This window comes from Chrysemys picta, chromosome 2 (assembly GCF_011386835.1).
Source record: "Chrysemys picta bellii isolate R12L10 chromosome 2, ASM1138683v2, whole genome shotgun sequence".
NCBI lineage: Eukaryota > Metazoa > Chordata > Testudines > Emydidae > Chrysemys > Chrysemys picta.
The window spans coordinates 48,101,121-48,117,894 of NC_088792.1; the positions used below are offsets into that span (position 1 = coordinate 48,101,121).

The window sequence follows — 16,774 nt, forward strand, 5'->3', positions numbered from 1 at the left end:
CTGAAATCAACAGTGCAGCCTCTCACTTTAATATTAAAAGTATTGCCTCTGAGGGGTTGAGACCCCCCCCTTCTCATGTTATAGTCCTACTTGAATTTCAGATCAGTACTTTCTGCTGGCCACCCACTGTATTAATAATATGAAAGACTGTAGTCTGTTTCTAAGCAAATTAGTTGTAATCTATGGCCAAGCTGGCAGTTTAACTTTCAGTTGTGAAAAATTTAAACAATCCCTGCCTTAACTATCCTGCTCCACCCTATATTTCTACCAAGGTAAACATTTCAGCTAATTTTCCCCAAAGTTGTCTCATGCATTTCTGGCAAAATAAATAATAATAATAATTAATAAATGGTTGAGTCAGAAATGACATTGTAAAATATGCATACAATATTTTTTAATAAATGGATGTTGTAATTCATAAATCTAATGTCAGGTTGATAATGGTTTGCTTTCTACAGGGAAAACAAATGATTTTTTCAATGGAGTTTTCAGTATTGTGGTTTCATGCTTTTTATATAATATATAAATTTTGTTTTCCATTTGTGATGTTGCTGCAAAAAAGAGAGAAAAAATTAGGTGTCAGATGCCCTTACTACTTAAACTGATACAGAGCTACTTCCTTTTTGCTGACACATCATAAATGTAAATAAAGTTTTTCTTCTTGTCACTTGGACTCATTTTTTATATAATGTATGGAAATAAGAAACTAGATTCCTATTGAAAATTCATTTCCCCTGGTTTTCTCCTCAGTCAGTTAAGAGATCTTAACCATATCTGTACATACATATGAGCACTGTTAAGAAGTGAAGTGCATGAAAGTCAGGAAATACAATTGAGACATACACCTGTACTTCGATATAACGTGACCCGCTAAACACGAATTTGGATATAATGCGGTAAAGCAGTGCTCGGGGGGGCGGGGCTGCGCAATCCGGTGGATCAAAGCAAGTTTGATATAACGTGGTTTCACCTATAACGCGGCAAGATTTTTTGGCTCCCGAGGATAGCGTTATATCGAGGTAGAGATGTAGCAACTATAATTCTGTCCTATTGGAGCTTTGTTTCAAAAGAGCATCCTTTAATATCAAAAGCAAAATTTTAAAAGATGGGTGGAATGGGGTTGCTGACAACAGGGCACCTATGATAAAATTTCCCGTAATAACTGTACATGTTTAAGGAAGGGCGTGTGTGTGTGCTCGCGCGCAGCAGAGGTGTGTGCAGGTTTTCTGGTGGCTCAACTTTCTTGAGACCTCTTGGAAATGGTGCGTTTCAAATCTTAATGTTGGAAAACAATGTTTTTCATCTAATTTAAAAACAAAAGCAACAAAAACCCAAATTTGTCAGATAAATCTTAACAGTGCATTAATTTAATCTGAAAGCTGTCATGAACTCATAGAATCCTCCTACTGTGTGATGTTCTGTTAATGTGTAAATAACTGATATTAACACAGCTACTTACCTTGTTGTGATTGCTCCATGTGTTCACAAACTGCATATGAATCGGAGTCCTTTTTTTGAATGTTAATAGCTTTGCTGTTTTTAGCCAAATTTCTTCCAACATGTGCAAACTCTTTATATGCTATTGGTAAGTGCATTCTATGCCTCTAAGAGCTTTAAGCCACTTTGTGCCCACCTCATGCGGGGCTTCTTTGGATCTGGAGAGGCCCCCAAAGGAAATTATACAGCTTTAGGGCTGCCGGTCTAAGTTAAGGCAGTTTCCCTAACATGGCCCTCTGGCTTGCAAGGGGGTTCTTGGATGGCATCTTTGTTGTCTCTGCATTGTCTGCACTGGGGGAATCCTTCCTCAGTAGTATGTGGGTTTAGGAGTGCCTCTTTACTTGCTCTGTCCCTTTTATTTGGCATAAATATGCCAGCGTGAGATGAGATTATCACCCTAAGTATGTAAATGTCCCCCACCCTCCCAGAATGAACAAATCATTCTCTTATTTGAAGTGTTGTCACTTATGTCACACCTGGACAAAAGGAGTAGAATAGCAGAGTAGAAGGCTGCTAAGCCTTCCCTCTTTGTGTGTGTGTGTGTGTGTGTGTGTGTGTGTGTGTGTGTGTGTGTAGAGGGAGGATTGGTAATGGACTAGAAATTGGAATTAGCAAAAAAGAGAGACTTGATGTATAAGAGTTCAGTAAATGCTCCTCCTGTGGTAAGACAGTCCAGTCCAAACTTTCCTTTTCTGGCTAGAACGCCATGCTTTTTAGCTGTCGTTTTGATGTGGTCTCTGAAGTTGTAAACCCCAGCCTGTCTACATCCCTGGATTCAGGTAGTGAGGAATGTGTTGCTGCACTCCAGGTGACCCAAGCAGGCCACAGAAACATGCTTGCATGCTTTCCTTTTATCCCTCTTTGTGCCCTGTTTGTTCAGCTGGTTGCTTCCCTTGTGTCCTTTTCCCGTGCTATCTTCCCACCGTTCTCAATTGCTAAATCCCTTTCCTGATACTAACCCCGATGCCTTCTGACTTTTCTAAGTCTCTTTTCAAAATCCAGTACTTGAATGAAGTTTATAAACTACATCCTCTTAAACATTTTAAAATAAAATATAATGAAAAATAGATACCCTTAAGACATCAGTCTCTCAAGTAATCACATTATCTTACTGTGCTTTCTCTATCCCTTATTTTTTGTCTGAACTTAGGTTGTGAGCTCTTTGGAGAAGGTACTTCATCTGTATTGCCAAGAACCATGCATAGCTATTGTGCAGGAGAAGTGCTAAACAGTAAATATGTTCTCTTATTGCTGGCCAGTGCCTTAAGTCCAAAAGACCGGCTGTTCTGAAATTAAAAAGGCTGTTAAAGGCTTAGTTTGGTAAGATCAGTTAAGCATGAAATCTCCTTAAATTTTGAAAGAAAACAAACAGGCTTATTCTGCATGTCTTTATTCGGAAGAGCAGAAACAAAACACCTGTGCAGCCATTTTTTCTGATTTACCCTCTCAGTCTATGTTTCACAATATTACTTACTTCCTGTGGACAAGAAACAGATATGTACACCTCTGCCTCGATATAACACTGTCCTCTGGAGCCAAAAAATCTTACCGTGTTATAGGTGAAACTGCATTATATTGAACTTGCTTTGATCCACCGGAGTGCGCAGCCCCGCCCCCCCGGAGCACTGCTTTACCGCGTTATATCTGAATTCGTGTTATATCGGGTCGCGTTATATTGGGGTAGAGGTGTATATCTGTACCCAAGGAAGATTCACTTGGATGGATGGAGAACTGTTCTTGTTAATATCCCCTCCCTATTTTGAGGCTTCTCCCAAGCATATCATAGAGAAGGAAACCTGACAGATTCTTAAGAGGTCTTTTGAGGTTTTTTTTATTCCCTCTTGGCTTTCTGTACATTTACTGTACTATGCTAGATCATTTACTGAATATCATTTACAACGATATTCTGCATCTGGCTGCTGAAAGTGCCCTGGGGAATTATCACTTGATAGGTTCAAAGCATTTACACTTTTGATCACATTTCTCTAGAAGTTGTAGGATCAGTATTTGAGGATTTTGCCCTCAGAGGTTTTTGAGTTCTGGATAAAAGTAACTATACCAGTTTACAAAGACCATGCAACCTTAGTACTTTGGTCTTATGCAGATACATTATGAAATGCTGAAAGATTTTCTACCCCCTTTCTCTTGTACTGACGAGACAGAGTACTTGATGCTGCTAAGATGTCCATCTGTCTCTCCCTCTGTTCTATTGGCTGTGCTGATTGCAGCTTGCTGAGCTTTCTTGATGGAATATTGCATTGGAGGTGACTTGCCTAAAAAAATTAAGTTTATGACTCTTCTCTATTCTGACAGGTGCCTCTAGGGGAAACCCCATTAAGCAAGCTTTTACCAACCTGGCTGAAATATAGCTATTATAAATTGGCCACTCTTGAGATGAGAATGGATGTTTGTTCGTTGTCCATAGTCAGGAGGAGATTGCTCACCAGCTCAACTAAAACTGTTTCCAGGGTATACCGTATTCAAATGGAACATTTCTTACTACTGTACAAATCTCCTCAAGTTAGAGAACAGCATTGTTCATGTGGAGAACAATTTTTTTTCTTGTAAAAAGATATTCCTCTGCATATGTCACTTTCTAAGATACCCTATCCTTAATTGAGTCTTTCAACATAACTGTTATCTTGTTTTCTGTTGGAACTATTTTACCTCTGTAGTATTTTTAAATCAGAAATAATTTTTTACTCTAACTTTAAATTTTTCATGCTTAGTCTCTGCCAAAGATGAATTTTGTTAAATATTGTTAGTGCTTTTAAATAGCTAGCAATTTGCATGTTATAAATGTCAGGTGTAGGGAATAGATGGGAATAGTTGACTTATACTTTCTCAACCTATAATAAAATGTGTTTCGAAAGTGTGCATGTCCAAATGCATCTGTCTTCCCACTAACCTTTATATATCACCATCTTCAGGCCCTGATCCTGCAATTTAGGGTGACCAGATGTCCCGTTTTTATAGGGACAGTCCCGTTTTTTGGGACTTTTTTTTAATAGAGGCGACTATTACCCCCCGACCCGTCCCGTTTTTTCACAGGTGATATCTGGTCACCCTACTGCAATTTGATCTGTGCTTGGGAATTTCTGTGCCCATTAATTTCATTGGGACTCTGTGTAGGTGCAGGGGTTCACTTTTGCAGATCAGATTGCAGGATTCAGCACTGTTAGCTCATAAGCTCCTGAAAGCAGAGGTGGTGTTGTGTGTGCCCTCTGTATCTGGCACAGTGGAGTCCTGATTCCTGATAGAAGTCTCCGGATACTATTGCAATATAAATGTGCTACAATAATAGCTGATGCCAACTGGATAAACCAATGGAGTGTCTCTTCCATCATAACTATGGTGTTACTAGTGTAACTGCACTAAACTTTGCACTGTATTTAATGGTAGATGAATGGTTTTAGAAAGATAGCATGGATTATAATAGTGGCATGATGTTACACAAACATACACTTTTTAGAACAGCGATCTTGCTGTGATACATTACTGTGAGTTATTAGTTTGGTTTTAAACACAATGTAATACCGGGATTTTAATTTCTTGCTAGTGAATTGAATTCAAAACTGCAAGACACTTTGGAACAAATAGAGGTAAGAATTAGTGTTTGGATTTTTATAATATGTGAATATTTTTACATTTTGATGTTTATTGTGACTTCCTAATTCAAATATTTTGGCGTTAGCAGTTATTGTACATACGAATTACTTTAAAATGTTGTCTCTCTGTAATGCTTTAGACACTGCAATTCATATGGAATTGTGTGCACAGAGTTAAACTCACAGTGGTATGATAGCTATACTTGTGGGCCCTATATTGAATTAAAGTTTATGCCAGCATTTAATTTTAAAGCAGTCAGAAAGGAATTAAGTTTATCCGGGATACAGCATTCTATATACTTTGTGGAAAGTCAGGTTAGTGTGTAGAGTATTTTTAATTTTTTTTTTTCCTCATGGTCCCTTTTATTTTTCACTTCTATCTAATTAAAACCTCAACACAACTTTCCTTTTATTTTCTTCTAGTGATAGGTTTCTTCTCCATGGTCTCATTCTGTGCGGGAATGATTAAAAAACTTGTTGGGTTGGTGTTGCTTTTATTTTTCCCTTTTAACACAGGCTAGGCATATTTTGTTGTTGTTTTCACTCAGATTTCACATTCCCACTTCTCTTTCACGGATTCCTACCTGACAAGATTCTTATTAGCAACTAACTTTTCATCTTGTGTTAATCCGACTGAACAAATTTTGAATTAATTTGCTGAAAGGGCTGCATTCACCTCTACGTTCTCCCTCGCTGCTTTGTAAAGTAAATCCTGCCTTGTATTAAATTCTGCTGAAGCAGCAGTGATTCACAGGTAGTTCATGATTAACACTCAAGCTCTTGATTGTTCAGGATACACAGGTGAATGACAGAGCCTGGAATGGATTTTAACTGGTAGACTGCAACTTTATTAGCTTAACAGTGGGTAGGGATGGTATGTGCTCACCCATCTCTCATACCAGGCATTTAACTCAGTCTGGTGTGGGGTTACTAAGCTCTAACCAAATCACCAGTAACTTGGGGTGGACCTCTTCGCCTACCCCCCTACACCCAGGACTCAGGTGGATAGAGACGAGTACCAAGAGGGATCTTTGTCTGCAAAGAGTTCAGGCTTCTCTTCCTCCTTACCAGTGCAGGGTCTACCAGTGAAATCTCAGGTCTCATTTATCTGTGGGAGCTGGCCATTTTAGCCTTTATCCACACTGGACAGTGGCCACAAGTTGTAACAAACTGCACATTTCTATATCTCTTAATATTAGATTTCCAAATCCTAGTTGTCTTTACCCCACCAGTGCTTCCACAATGCTGGGAGGAAGGTGAAAAACCCAATATTTTGTATTTGCTCTGGTTCTTTCTGCTTTGAGGTCAGACTAGATGATTGAATAGTAGTCTCTTCTGGTCTTTAAAAAACAAACAAACAAAAAAACCAATTAAAAAAAAATCTATGAATCATATCCCCCATGCTCTGTTATTGTCCCAATCTATTTGCCTAGTCCATTCCACTCTCCCCTTCTGTTCCCTGTCTCAGTATTCCTCTGTCCCAACTCTCAGTCCCAGTTTCCTTCCCCCTTCACCAGCCTGAAAATCCCCATTCCAAGTTGTATATTCCTAGGCCTTTTGTCCCAGTTTACTCCCATCTGAACCTGGCATCCAGCTTTTGTTCTGTGCACATTTGAATCAGGCAGCTTCCTTCAGAAGGCTCTCTGGGCATCAGCAGTGGGGAGTACTGAGAGCACAGGAGAGACACGCTTTAAGTTCTGGTTCCTGGCTGCAATTGCAGAGGAAGTCCTGGTTGGTCCCAGGCTGGAGCATGCTCAGTGTGGATTGAATCTTTGGAGTTTTCAGCTGCAAAGCTGTAACAAGTCTCTTTGGAGCATGTGCAAATTGTGATTTTTGTGTGTGTTTTTGTTTTTTTTTAAGGCGTATAACTTGGCCAAATTTGGGTGGATTTTCATGGGTATGGCAAAACGTACATACCTGACATGAAGACCTCTTCCTGCCCCTGCCAAATTACAAGTCCCTGCTCCACAGTATTGGACAATAGAGCTTTTCAAAGAAGTCTCCAGAATCTTTTTAACATGAGCAAAACAACATATTTTTCACTAGTCTCAATCTTAGACATGGCTAAGCCATTTTGGCTGAAATACTGCCAAATAATTCAGCCTGAGGCAGTCATTTGGCCTGAAAGATTTGTCTAACTTATTAAAGTTTATCCGAGTTAAAAGAATCAAAAACCTAGACTTACAAGGGGGAATGTCGGGCTACCTTAATAGATGATGCTACCAGCCCCCGTAATAAATATGGATTAGAACATCATATTGTAATAAAATAACTCCTTGAATTCCTTTTATTGAATGTTTAACATTTACTTCTTTAATTACATTAGGAACAATTAGATGTAGCCCTCTCCAAAATATGCAAGAACTTTGATATCAATCATTATACCAAGGTGCAGCAGGCTTACAGACTACTTGGAAAGACACAGGTTAGTACTTATTTTCTTAATAAAAATATGAAGAATAATGCTACCACAATATGAAGTTGGAAAGGACTACCTTGGAAACTTATTTATTGACAGCCCTCTATCTTGTTGCATATGTGTTTATAAAGACTTTAGCAATGCTCATATTTGTTGTGATAGGTTGCATGGTAATGCAAAATGTCGCTTGTGGCCAATATGGAGCTGTTGTAGCCATTCCATACTGGAGGTTGCAGCGGAGTTTAAACCCCATTTATGTAACTGTCTTGCCGATCTAAGACCTTGGATAGGATTGCAGTACAGGCGAGTCTCATCTTACGCTGGGGTTATGTTCCGCTGTCAGCGCGTAAAGCAAAAATCGCGTATAGTTAAAATTACATAGAGTGTAATGGCGGGCGAAATTGCCCGCACTACAGGTACAGTATTTAAATTGTTGTTTTTCTCTGGTTTTTTGTTTGTTTTTGCCGACCGCGCAAAGCTGAATTCGAACATGTTAAATGCGCGTAAGATGAGACTCGCCTGTAATAGACAAGCTTGAGGAGGAAAGTTAGGTTGAGGTTTGTATTGTGGTGTTGGTGTCTCTAGGTTATCAATAAAACAGCCCTCCACGCAAGGGATAGTTTGGACACTAACTCAGGGTTTCTGCGTTCTGTTGAGGATGAGGAAGGACTTAGCCCATTTCTTCCTGGTCATGAATTTATCTGGCAATGTGTGAGGCCTGGTTGTCCTTAAAATGCTAATTTTTTAAACAGTGCCTTCATCTGTGAGGATTAGCTAATTTCAGTGTTTTATTGTTATGACAGCAACATAATTTTTCAAGTGTCTGTACTTTGGTTTTGGTCATATTTCATTTATTAACTTAAAGATTTTTTCAAAAGTATTAAAATACTCTAACATAAGAAGTTGTGTCAAGAAAAAGATGAATTTAGCTTTCCCGTGCCAGTGGTGGTCTATAAATTTTTTAGTGTATTTGGAAGAATTAACTCCTTTATTAAATGTGAGGCTTCAAAAGTAAATATAACCCATCTGTGGTTCCAAAGTGTAATGTATGCTATGTTGGGAAATGTCAATAAGCAAATTAATCAAACATACATAAATAATTAAACATGTTTTAATGAACGTGGCTAACTTGTGAGTTTTCTGATCAACAGAACGAAACAGCGAATAGTATTTTAGAACTTACATATATTATAAATCAGGAACTTTTTTTTCTTAACTGACATTACTGAGACTGCAGTATTGGCTATATTTTTATTTTAAAGATGTCCATTCTAGACTTGTCCTGAAAAACACTTCAGTATTTGCAGAGCACAAAATGAAATCTCCCTATTTTAATTGCTGTTTATTTTGGATAACTTTAGTACCAAACCTTTTTAAGGTTTTCATTTTTCATTCTATTTAGATTATCTAATTCAAGCTAGGTTTAGTGAAAATGATCTGATTATTTGCTTTTCTGTTCTATATTTGGAAAGAAGGAGAATGGCGTTCATATCTTACTCTCTTCCATCAGTAACTGGGGAGGAAGATAAAAGGCAACTATTAAAGTTAAACACTTTTAACTCTTGTAGGACCAGATAACTTGCACTCAAGAATATTAAAAGAATGGCTAAGGAGTTCTATGAACCATTAATGTTTTTTGTGTGTGTGTGTGTGTGTCTGTGTTGTTTAAAAAAAAAAAATCTTCGAAGTTCCAGAGGACTGGAAAAACTAATGTTTTACCAGTATTTAAAAAGGGTAGTGGGAAGACCCAGGAAACTATAGGGTAGTTAGCCTGATCTAGATCCCAGGCAAAATAATGGAAAATCTGATAGGGGATGAAATTAGTAAAATATTAAAGGTGTTAACATATTTAATGCCACTCAGCATGATTGCATGGAAAATAGATTACAAATAGGCTAGCTGATAAATCTTAAGAAAATAATTGTAAATGGGAAATCAAATTATTTTTTTTTCCCTAGTGGGATCCCACAGGGATCTGTACTCACTCCAGTGCTATTCACTATCTTTAGTAATGATCTGGAAGAAAATATAAAATTGCTGGTAAAAACTGTAGATGACACAAATTGAAGTCCTAAATAATGATAGGGACTGATGGAAAGTATAAGACCCACTGAGACTGCATGGTAATGTGAGCTCATTTGAACAAAACATGTTTTAACAGAGTCAAATGTTAGGTTATATATCTAGGAACAAAGAATGTAGGTCACACTTACAAGGTGGGTGAATGTGTCCTGTAAAGCAGTGACTCTGAAAAGGACCTAAAGGTCTAGTAGATAACCAGATGAACTCAACCAACCAATGTAATGCTCTTCTGCTTTTCCTTCCTTTTCAGACAGCGATGGACCAACTACATATGCACTTCACTCAAGCCATTCACAACACAGTGTTTCAAGTAGTTCTTGGGTACGTAGAGCTGTGCGCAGGAAACTCGGACACCAAATTTCAGAAGCTACAGTACAAGGACCTCTGCACAGTACGTGGTAACATAGTTGTCTTACATAGTATTTGCATACTTTTTTCATTGCTTGTAACCTTTAACATGTCTCATTTTAAGATTGTATGTGGATATTATGATTATTAAAATGATCTTAATTTCAGCTGTTATTACAATTACTTAATAAAATTTGCATAGAGTTAATGAGAGACTAGTCCATCAAAATCCTGTGTTGGTTTGGATTAAGATGATACTTGGTACTTTGAGATTCAAAAGTGTGATCATACACTCAAACTTAAATTAGTGTTAAAAAAGAGACAGAAATTGCAGACTACAAATAGGAGATAAGCACTTCATACTGCTGCATTCAGGGCTTGATGTTGTACCCACTGAAATTAATAGTGGTATTGCCATTGACTTCAGTGAGTTCAGGATCAGGCTCTCAGTTGGAATAATGCTGTAATATAGTGCATTGCACTGAAGGCTTGATCCAAAGCTGATAGAAGTAAATAGGAATCTTTTCTCCTAATTTTGAGTCAGGTCCATAATCCCAACAAATTAAAGATAGATCCATATATGGCTGTAATACTGAGATTCAAAAGTCTGATTAAAGGAGGTTTACAGAATGTGATTACAATACATTTTCCTTTAATCAGCACGCTTACATGTGCACATGCAGTGTATTTGTGCTATGTATGTGTGCATATCTCACTTTTGAAAAAATTAAAATGTCTTGAACATATGATGTAGAATTTTATTCTATTTAAAAAACAGAGAACCAATTACAAGGTTTTCCTTTCCTCAAAATATTAAATGAATTTATAAATAGCCTCTATTACTGGGAATTTTCTCAAAAATATTTTATTCGAAAAAATGATTGTTTTAAATGCTACTTTCAATACACTTTTTAGCTTGCTTCATTTGTTATCATACCATTAAACTCTGAGGGATTTCATTACAGACGCTCCCTGACTTATGCAAGCATGCCTGCCTTGTGTAACTCAAATTTTGCATAAGTCAGAAATGTATACCCGACAATTACACCAAACTCCCCCACCCCCCAAAAAACCCTCCTATTTCTAGCTTACGGAACTTTTTCCGTAAGTGCAGAGTTGTGTAAGTTGGGTTTGCGTAACCTGGGGGCTGTCTGTACTCTTTGAAGAAATAGTGGAAAATTAGTGAGCTCAGAGGTGCTTCAGTTCAGCCGGATATTGACATGAAACTTGAAAATGTGTTTCTAGATTGAAGGTACTGAAAGAAATTTGTGTATCACAGATTGAGCCCTCAAATATTCTCTCACTTGACCAAACCTTGACTAACTCAAACTTCTGACCAACTCTTTCAGTCATTCTATTAAATCACAGTATAGTAGCAAAAAGATTAAAATTCCTTTGCTGATTATTGTGCTGCTCTTTCATTTCTCAAAAATGTTCTGGCGTTGCTTAGCTTTAACCAGTAAACACTTCTGCATTTAAGATTTTTTTTATTTAATAGGACACTCATGTTGATTTCAGGCCAAAAATATATTTTGTAAAGAGGTGTACTGACCCTAAGATCTGTGGTGCTGGGAAGCTGCTTTTCAAAGCACCTTCAGAGGAGAGAGAGAGGGCTTATCCAATAAAGCTCACTGCCTCCACCATCATCCAGAAGGCTGGAGTAGAGAAGTGGCAGGGTCCAATGGTGGATGGCATTTCCATTATACAGATAAACTGAGGCACAATATGGTAAAAAGTATGAAGACACTAAATCCCTTGCTCTGTTCACTAGACCAGTGGTTCTCAAACTGTGGGTCGGGACCCCAAAGTGGGTCAGGGCCCTGTTTTTAATGGGGTCAGCAGGGCTGGCATTAGACTTGCTGGGGCCCAGGGCCAAAACCGAAGCCCCACCGCCCAGGGCCAAAACCAAAGCCCAAGGGCTTCAGCCTGGGATGCTGGGGCTCAAGTTACAAGCCCCCGGCCTGGGGCTGAAGCGCTTGGGCTTTTGCTTTGTTCCCCCTGCCCAGGGCAATGGGACCCGGGCTTTGCGCTCCCCCTCCATCACTCCACCCAGGGCAGTGGAGCTCAGGGGGCTCAGGCTTTGGTCTTCCATCCCGGGGTTGTGTAGTAATTTTTGTTGTCAGAGGGGGTAGTGGTGCAATGAAGTTTGATAACCCCTGCACTAGACTATACTCTCCTTCAAGTCCACTGCTTTTTCATGTTTCATTCTCTTAAACTTCAGATTTTTTTTTTAAACTTTTTGAAAACTTGTTAGCATTGCTTTTTAAAGTTGAATTCTGCTGTTTCCTCTCCCTTCTAAGACTTTCTAAGGTCCTCTGTAGTGATTCCCTTTCTTCACTGATATTTGCAACACTACCTAATTTAATTGTTTGCAGACTGTAGTAATGTGCTGGTCCAATTTCTTTCAGACTCTGTTAACTGTTTATTGTTGGTAGCCTCCACTCCTGCTTACATGCTTACTATGTAGAAAGATTTGCATGTTACTGGAAATTCTCAATTCCATGTTTTCTTACAACAGCTTACCTTCTCTGAATTACAACATGGGTTCATATGTCATTAGCTTAATTTATTTTCTTTCTTTGTGAACAAAGCAAATAGCTGATATTTTCAAGTTATGTGGCACTTCAGAGGTTAGTGTCTGATCTCTGTATAAAGAGATCTGATGCACTGCAAAAGATGTCCCTATATTTAAGGCACAATGAATATGGCAATAGTTCTTAAATATGGTGTGATGTTGATTTAAAATTCTTGAAACACATTTTTCGTTTTCTTGGTAAATTCTATGTATCTCAAGGACCTAATGCAAAGTGACAATTAAGGCTAGTATTGGTATGTATCTCAAATGATTCTGTAAAATGTTGGCTGCACAATTAGTTGGTTCATTTTTTGATATTCTAATGAAAAACTGAAATGTATTTTTTCAATAAGACTCATTCTCAGGTTGAGAGCCAAAAGGAAACCCTTTCCCCCCCTCTCTATTTCCACATCTGAACATGGACTTTTGGATCATGAAAAGAATGACTTTGTGCGACAATGATTGCAGAAACTTACTGAGACCAAAATGCTTAGTGTAAAATTGCTTTAATTCATGCCAAAAGTCAACAATGATACAAATCCAACAAACAGGTGTCTCTCAAAATTGGGCTTCCCTTGTTCCTCCACAGGACTGACAATTCCTGAGTTACTTTCTGGATTTCAAATCTGCCCCTCTGAGTCTACTTTAGTTGCTTCTTTCCCCAGGTACTTCAATTACTTCTCTCCCTGGACTCAAGGTTTGGAGCTCCCAACAGAGAGTTAACTTTTTTTTAAGATTTAAAAAAAACAAACCCTCTTGCTGTTCAACGCCCCCCACCCCCAAACAATAGGCTTTTATGGTGTATTCCTATTGCAGGATGGGGTGTCTAAGTCTGCCCATTGGTGGAACCAGTTCTTTGACTAGGCCTAGTTAGGTTTAAATGTAATTGCCTGTTGCAGTACCTTTATAGGAGAAGTAAAACTGAATAAAACTTTCAGGCTGGAACATTACAGCAATTCTATTTCATTCCCACTTCCTCATAAAAAGGAACCCACTACATTCAGCACTTGTATCAAGGTTGCCAGGTAGTAAGTAGGCTGAGACTAAAAAAATCAGCTTTATTTGTCTGTATCTAATAGAGCTAGGACCCTGTATGTTCATCACAATGTAAAATCAAGAAACTTTTTACATAAAAGTAGCTAATCAGCCACAGGCTGCTTAGTCAAATTAAACATTTTCAGTCATATTACATTTTAAATCTTCCTTTTGAGTAGATTTACTGTTGTGATTTTCTGGAAATCTTTCTGATGAACCCATTTGACTCTGTTGTGTGTTCTGGAATGAAATTCAGAACGTCTCCAAGGTCATTTGCTTGCATAACAAAAACTTATGCCGAATCAATAGTTTTAGGATGCTGTGATGGCACTTGCAGATTCCTTAAAAGTACTCTTGTCATTCTTGAATAGTGACTGTTGGAGTCCCAGATGTGAATATCCACACTTGAGAAACTGTTTTCAAAATTTCCTGAATTCATGTTCTATGATGTAATGGTTTTTTACCACTAAAAAATCCTGTCTATAAAACTTCAGTGAAGCCTGTATATGGAATGCTAAAGTGTTTGTCTGTATTTTGCACTGAATCTACCATAATGTATACTATCTATTTATTTTATATTTAAAAGTTTCAGAGTAGCAGCCGTGTTAGTCTGTATCCGCAAAAAGAAGAACAGGAGGACTTGTGGCACCTTAGAGACTAACAAATTTATTAGAGCATAAGCTTTCGTGGACTACAGCCCACTTCTTCGGATGCATATAGAATGGAACATATATTGAGGAGATATATATACACACATACAGAGAGCATAAACAGGTGGGAGTTGTCTTACCACCTCTGAGAGGCCAATTAATTAAGAGAAAACAAACTTTTGAAGTGATAATCAAGCTAGCTCAGTACAGACAGTTAGATAACAAGTGTGAGAATACTTACAAGGGGAGATAGATTCAATGTTTGTAATGGCTCAGCCATTCCCAGTCCTTATTTAAACCGGAGTTGATTGTGTCTAGTTTGCATATCAATTCTAGCTCAGCAGTTTCTCGTTGGAGTCTGTTTTTGAAGTTTTTCTGTTGTAATATAGCCACCCGCAGGTCTGTCACTGAATGACCAGACAGGTTAAAGTGTTCTCCCACTGGTTTTTGAGTATTTTGATTCCTGATGTCAGATTTGTGTCCATTAATTCTTTTGCGTAGACACTGTCCGGTTTGGCCAATGTACATGGCAGAGGGGCATTGCTGGCACATGATGGCATATATCACATTGGTAGATGTGCAGGTGAACGAGCCCCTGATGGTATGGCTGATGTGATTAGGTCCTATGATGATGTCACTGGAATAGATATGTGGACAGAGTTGGCATCGGGGTTTGTTACAAGGATAGGTTCCTGGGTTAGTGGTTTTGTTCAGTGATGTGTGGTTGCTGGTGAGTATTTGCTTTAGGTTCGGGGGTTGTCTGTAAGCGAGGTCCCCAAATGTGAAATAGTTGTGGGTGAGGACAAAATCACAAAGTTCTGCCACCAGGTTAGCTGTGACATTATCAGGGATACTGTTCCTGATAGCTTGTAGTCCATCTTTGTGTGGAATATTGGTGTAGAGGGCTTCTACGTCCATAGTGGCCAGGATGGTGTTTTCTGGAAGATCACCGATGGATTGTAGTTTCCTCAGGAAGTCAGTGGTGTCTCGAAGATAGCTGGGAGTGCTGGTAGCGTAGGGTCTGAGGAGAGAGTCTACATAACCAGACAAGCCTGATGTTAGGGTGCCAATGCCTGAGATGATGGGGCGTCCAGGATATCCAGGTTTATGGATCTTGGGTAGCAAATAGAATACCCCTGGTCGGGGTTCTAGGCATGTGTCTGTACAGATTTGTTCCTGTGCTTTGTCAGGGAGTTTTTTTAGCAGATGGTGTAGTTTCTTTAGGTAATCCTCAGTGGGATCAGAGGATAATGGCCTGTAGAATGTGGTGTTAGAGAGCTGTCTAGCAGCCTCCTGGTCATATTCCAATTTATTCATGATGACGACAGCACCTCCTTTGTCAGCCTTTTTGATTATGATGTCAGGGTTGTTTCTGAGCCTGTAGATGGCGTTGTGTTCTGCATGGCTGAGGTTATGTGGCAAGTGCTGTTGCTTTTCCACAATTTCAGCCTTTGCACGTCGACGGAAGCAATCTATGTAGAAATCCAGTCTGTTGTTTCGACCGTCCGGAGGAGTCCACGCAGAATCCTTTTTTTTGTAGTGCTGGTAGGGAGGATGACCTGGTGGCTGAACTTTGTGATTTTGTCCTCACCCACAACTATTTCACATTTGGGGACAATATATACCTTCAAGTCAGCGGCACTGCTATGGGTACCCGCGTGGCCCCACAATATGCCAACATTTTTATGGCTGACTTAGAACAACGCTTCCTTAGCTCTCGTCCCCTAACGCCCCTACTCTACTTGCGCTACATTGATGACATCTTCATCATCTGGACCCATGGAAAAGAAGCCCTTGAGGAATTTCACCATGATTTCAATAATTTCCATCCCACCATCAACCTCAGCCTAGATCAATCCACACAAGCGGTCCATTTCCTGGACACTACTGTGCTAATAAGCGATGGTCACATAAATACCACCCTATATCGGAAACCTACTGACCGCTACACTTACCTACATGCCTCCAGCTTCCATCCAGGACACACCACACGATCCATTGTCTACAGCCAAGCTCTAAGATATAACCGCATTTGCTCCAATCCCTCGGATAGAGACAAGCACCTACAAGATCTCTATCAAGCATTCTTAAAACTACAATACCCACCTGCTGAAGTGAAAAAACAGATTGACAGAGCCAGACGAGTACCCAGAAGTCACCTCCTACAAGACAGGCCCAACAAAGAAAATAACAGAACACCACTAGCTGTCACCTTCAGCCCCCAACTAAAACCTCTCCAGCGCATCATCAGAGATCTACAACCTATCCTGAAAGATGATCCTTTACTCTCACAGATCTTGGGAGACAGACCTGTCCTCGCTTACAGACAACCCCCGAACCTAAAGCAAATACTCACCAGCAACCACACATCACTGAACAAAACCACTAACCCAGGAACCTATCCTTGTAACAAACCCCGATGCCAACTCTGTCCACATATCTATTCCAGTGACATCATCATAGGACCTAATCACATCAGCCATACCATCAGGGGCTCGTTCACCTGCACATCTACCAATGTGATATATGCCATCATGTGCCAGCAATGCCCCTCTGCCAT

The 16,774-nt window shown here is 39.2% G+C and overlaps 1 protein-coding gene across 17 annotated transcripts in view; it reads left to right on the top strand.

Moving 5' to 3' along the window:
- The window catches only part of VPS50 (VPS50 subunit of EARP/GARPII complex), a 174,644-nt gene that overhangs the window by 44,131 nt on the left and 113,739 nt on the right, over window positions 1-16,774 (top strand). For all 17 annotated transcript variants that reach the window (XR_010598256.1, XR_010598255.1, XM_065583100.1 and 14 more), the window contains 3 exons: window positions 5,057-5,099; window positions 7,432-7,530; window positions 9,857-9,997. Coding sequence is in view for 15 of the 17 variants with exons in the window: in XM_065583100.1 (XP_065439172.1) it covers window positions 5,057-5,099; window positions 7,432-7,530; window positions 9,857-9,997 (283 nt within the window). In the remaining 2 variants the exon portion in view is untranslated. The remainder of the gene's footprint in view (window positions 1-5,056; window positions 5,100-7,431; window positions 7,531-9,856; window positions 9,998-16,774) is intronic.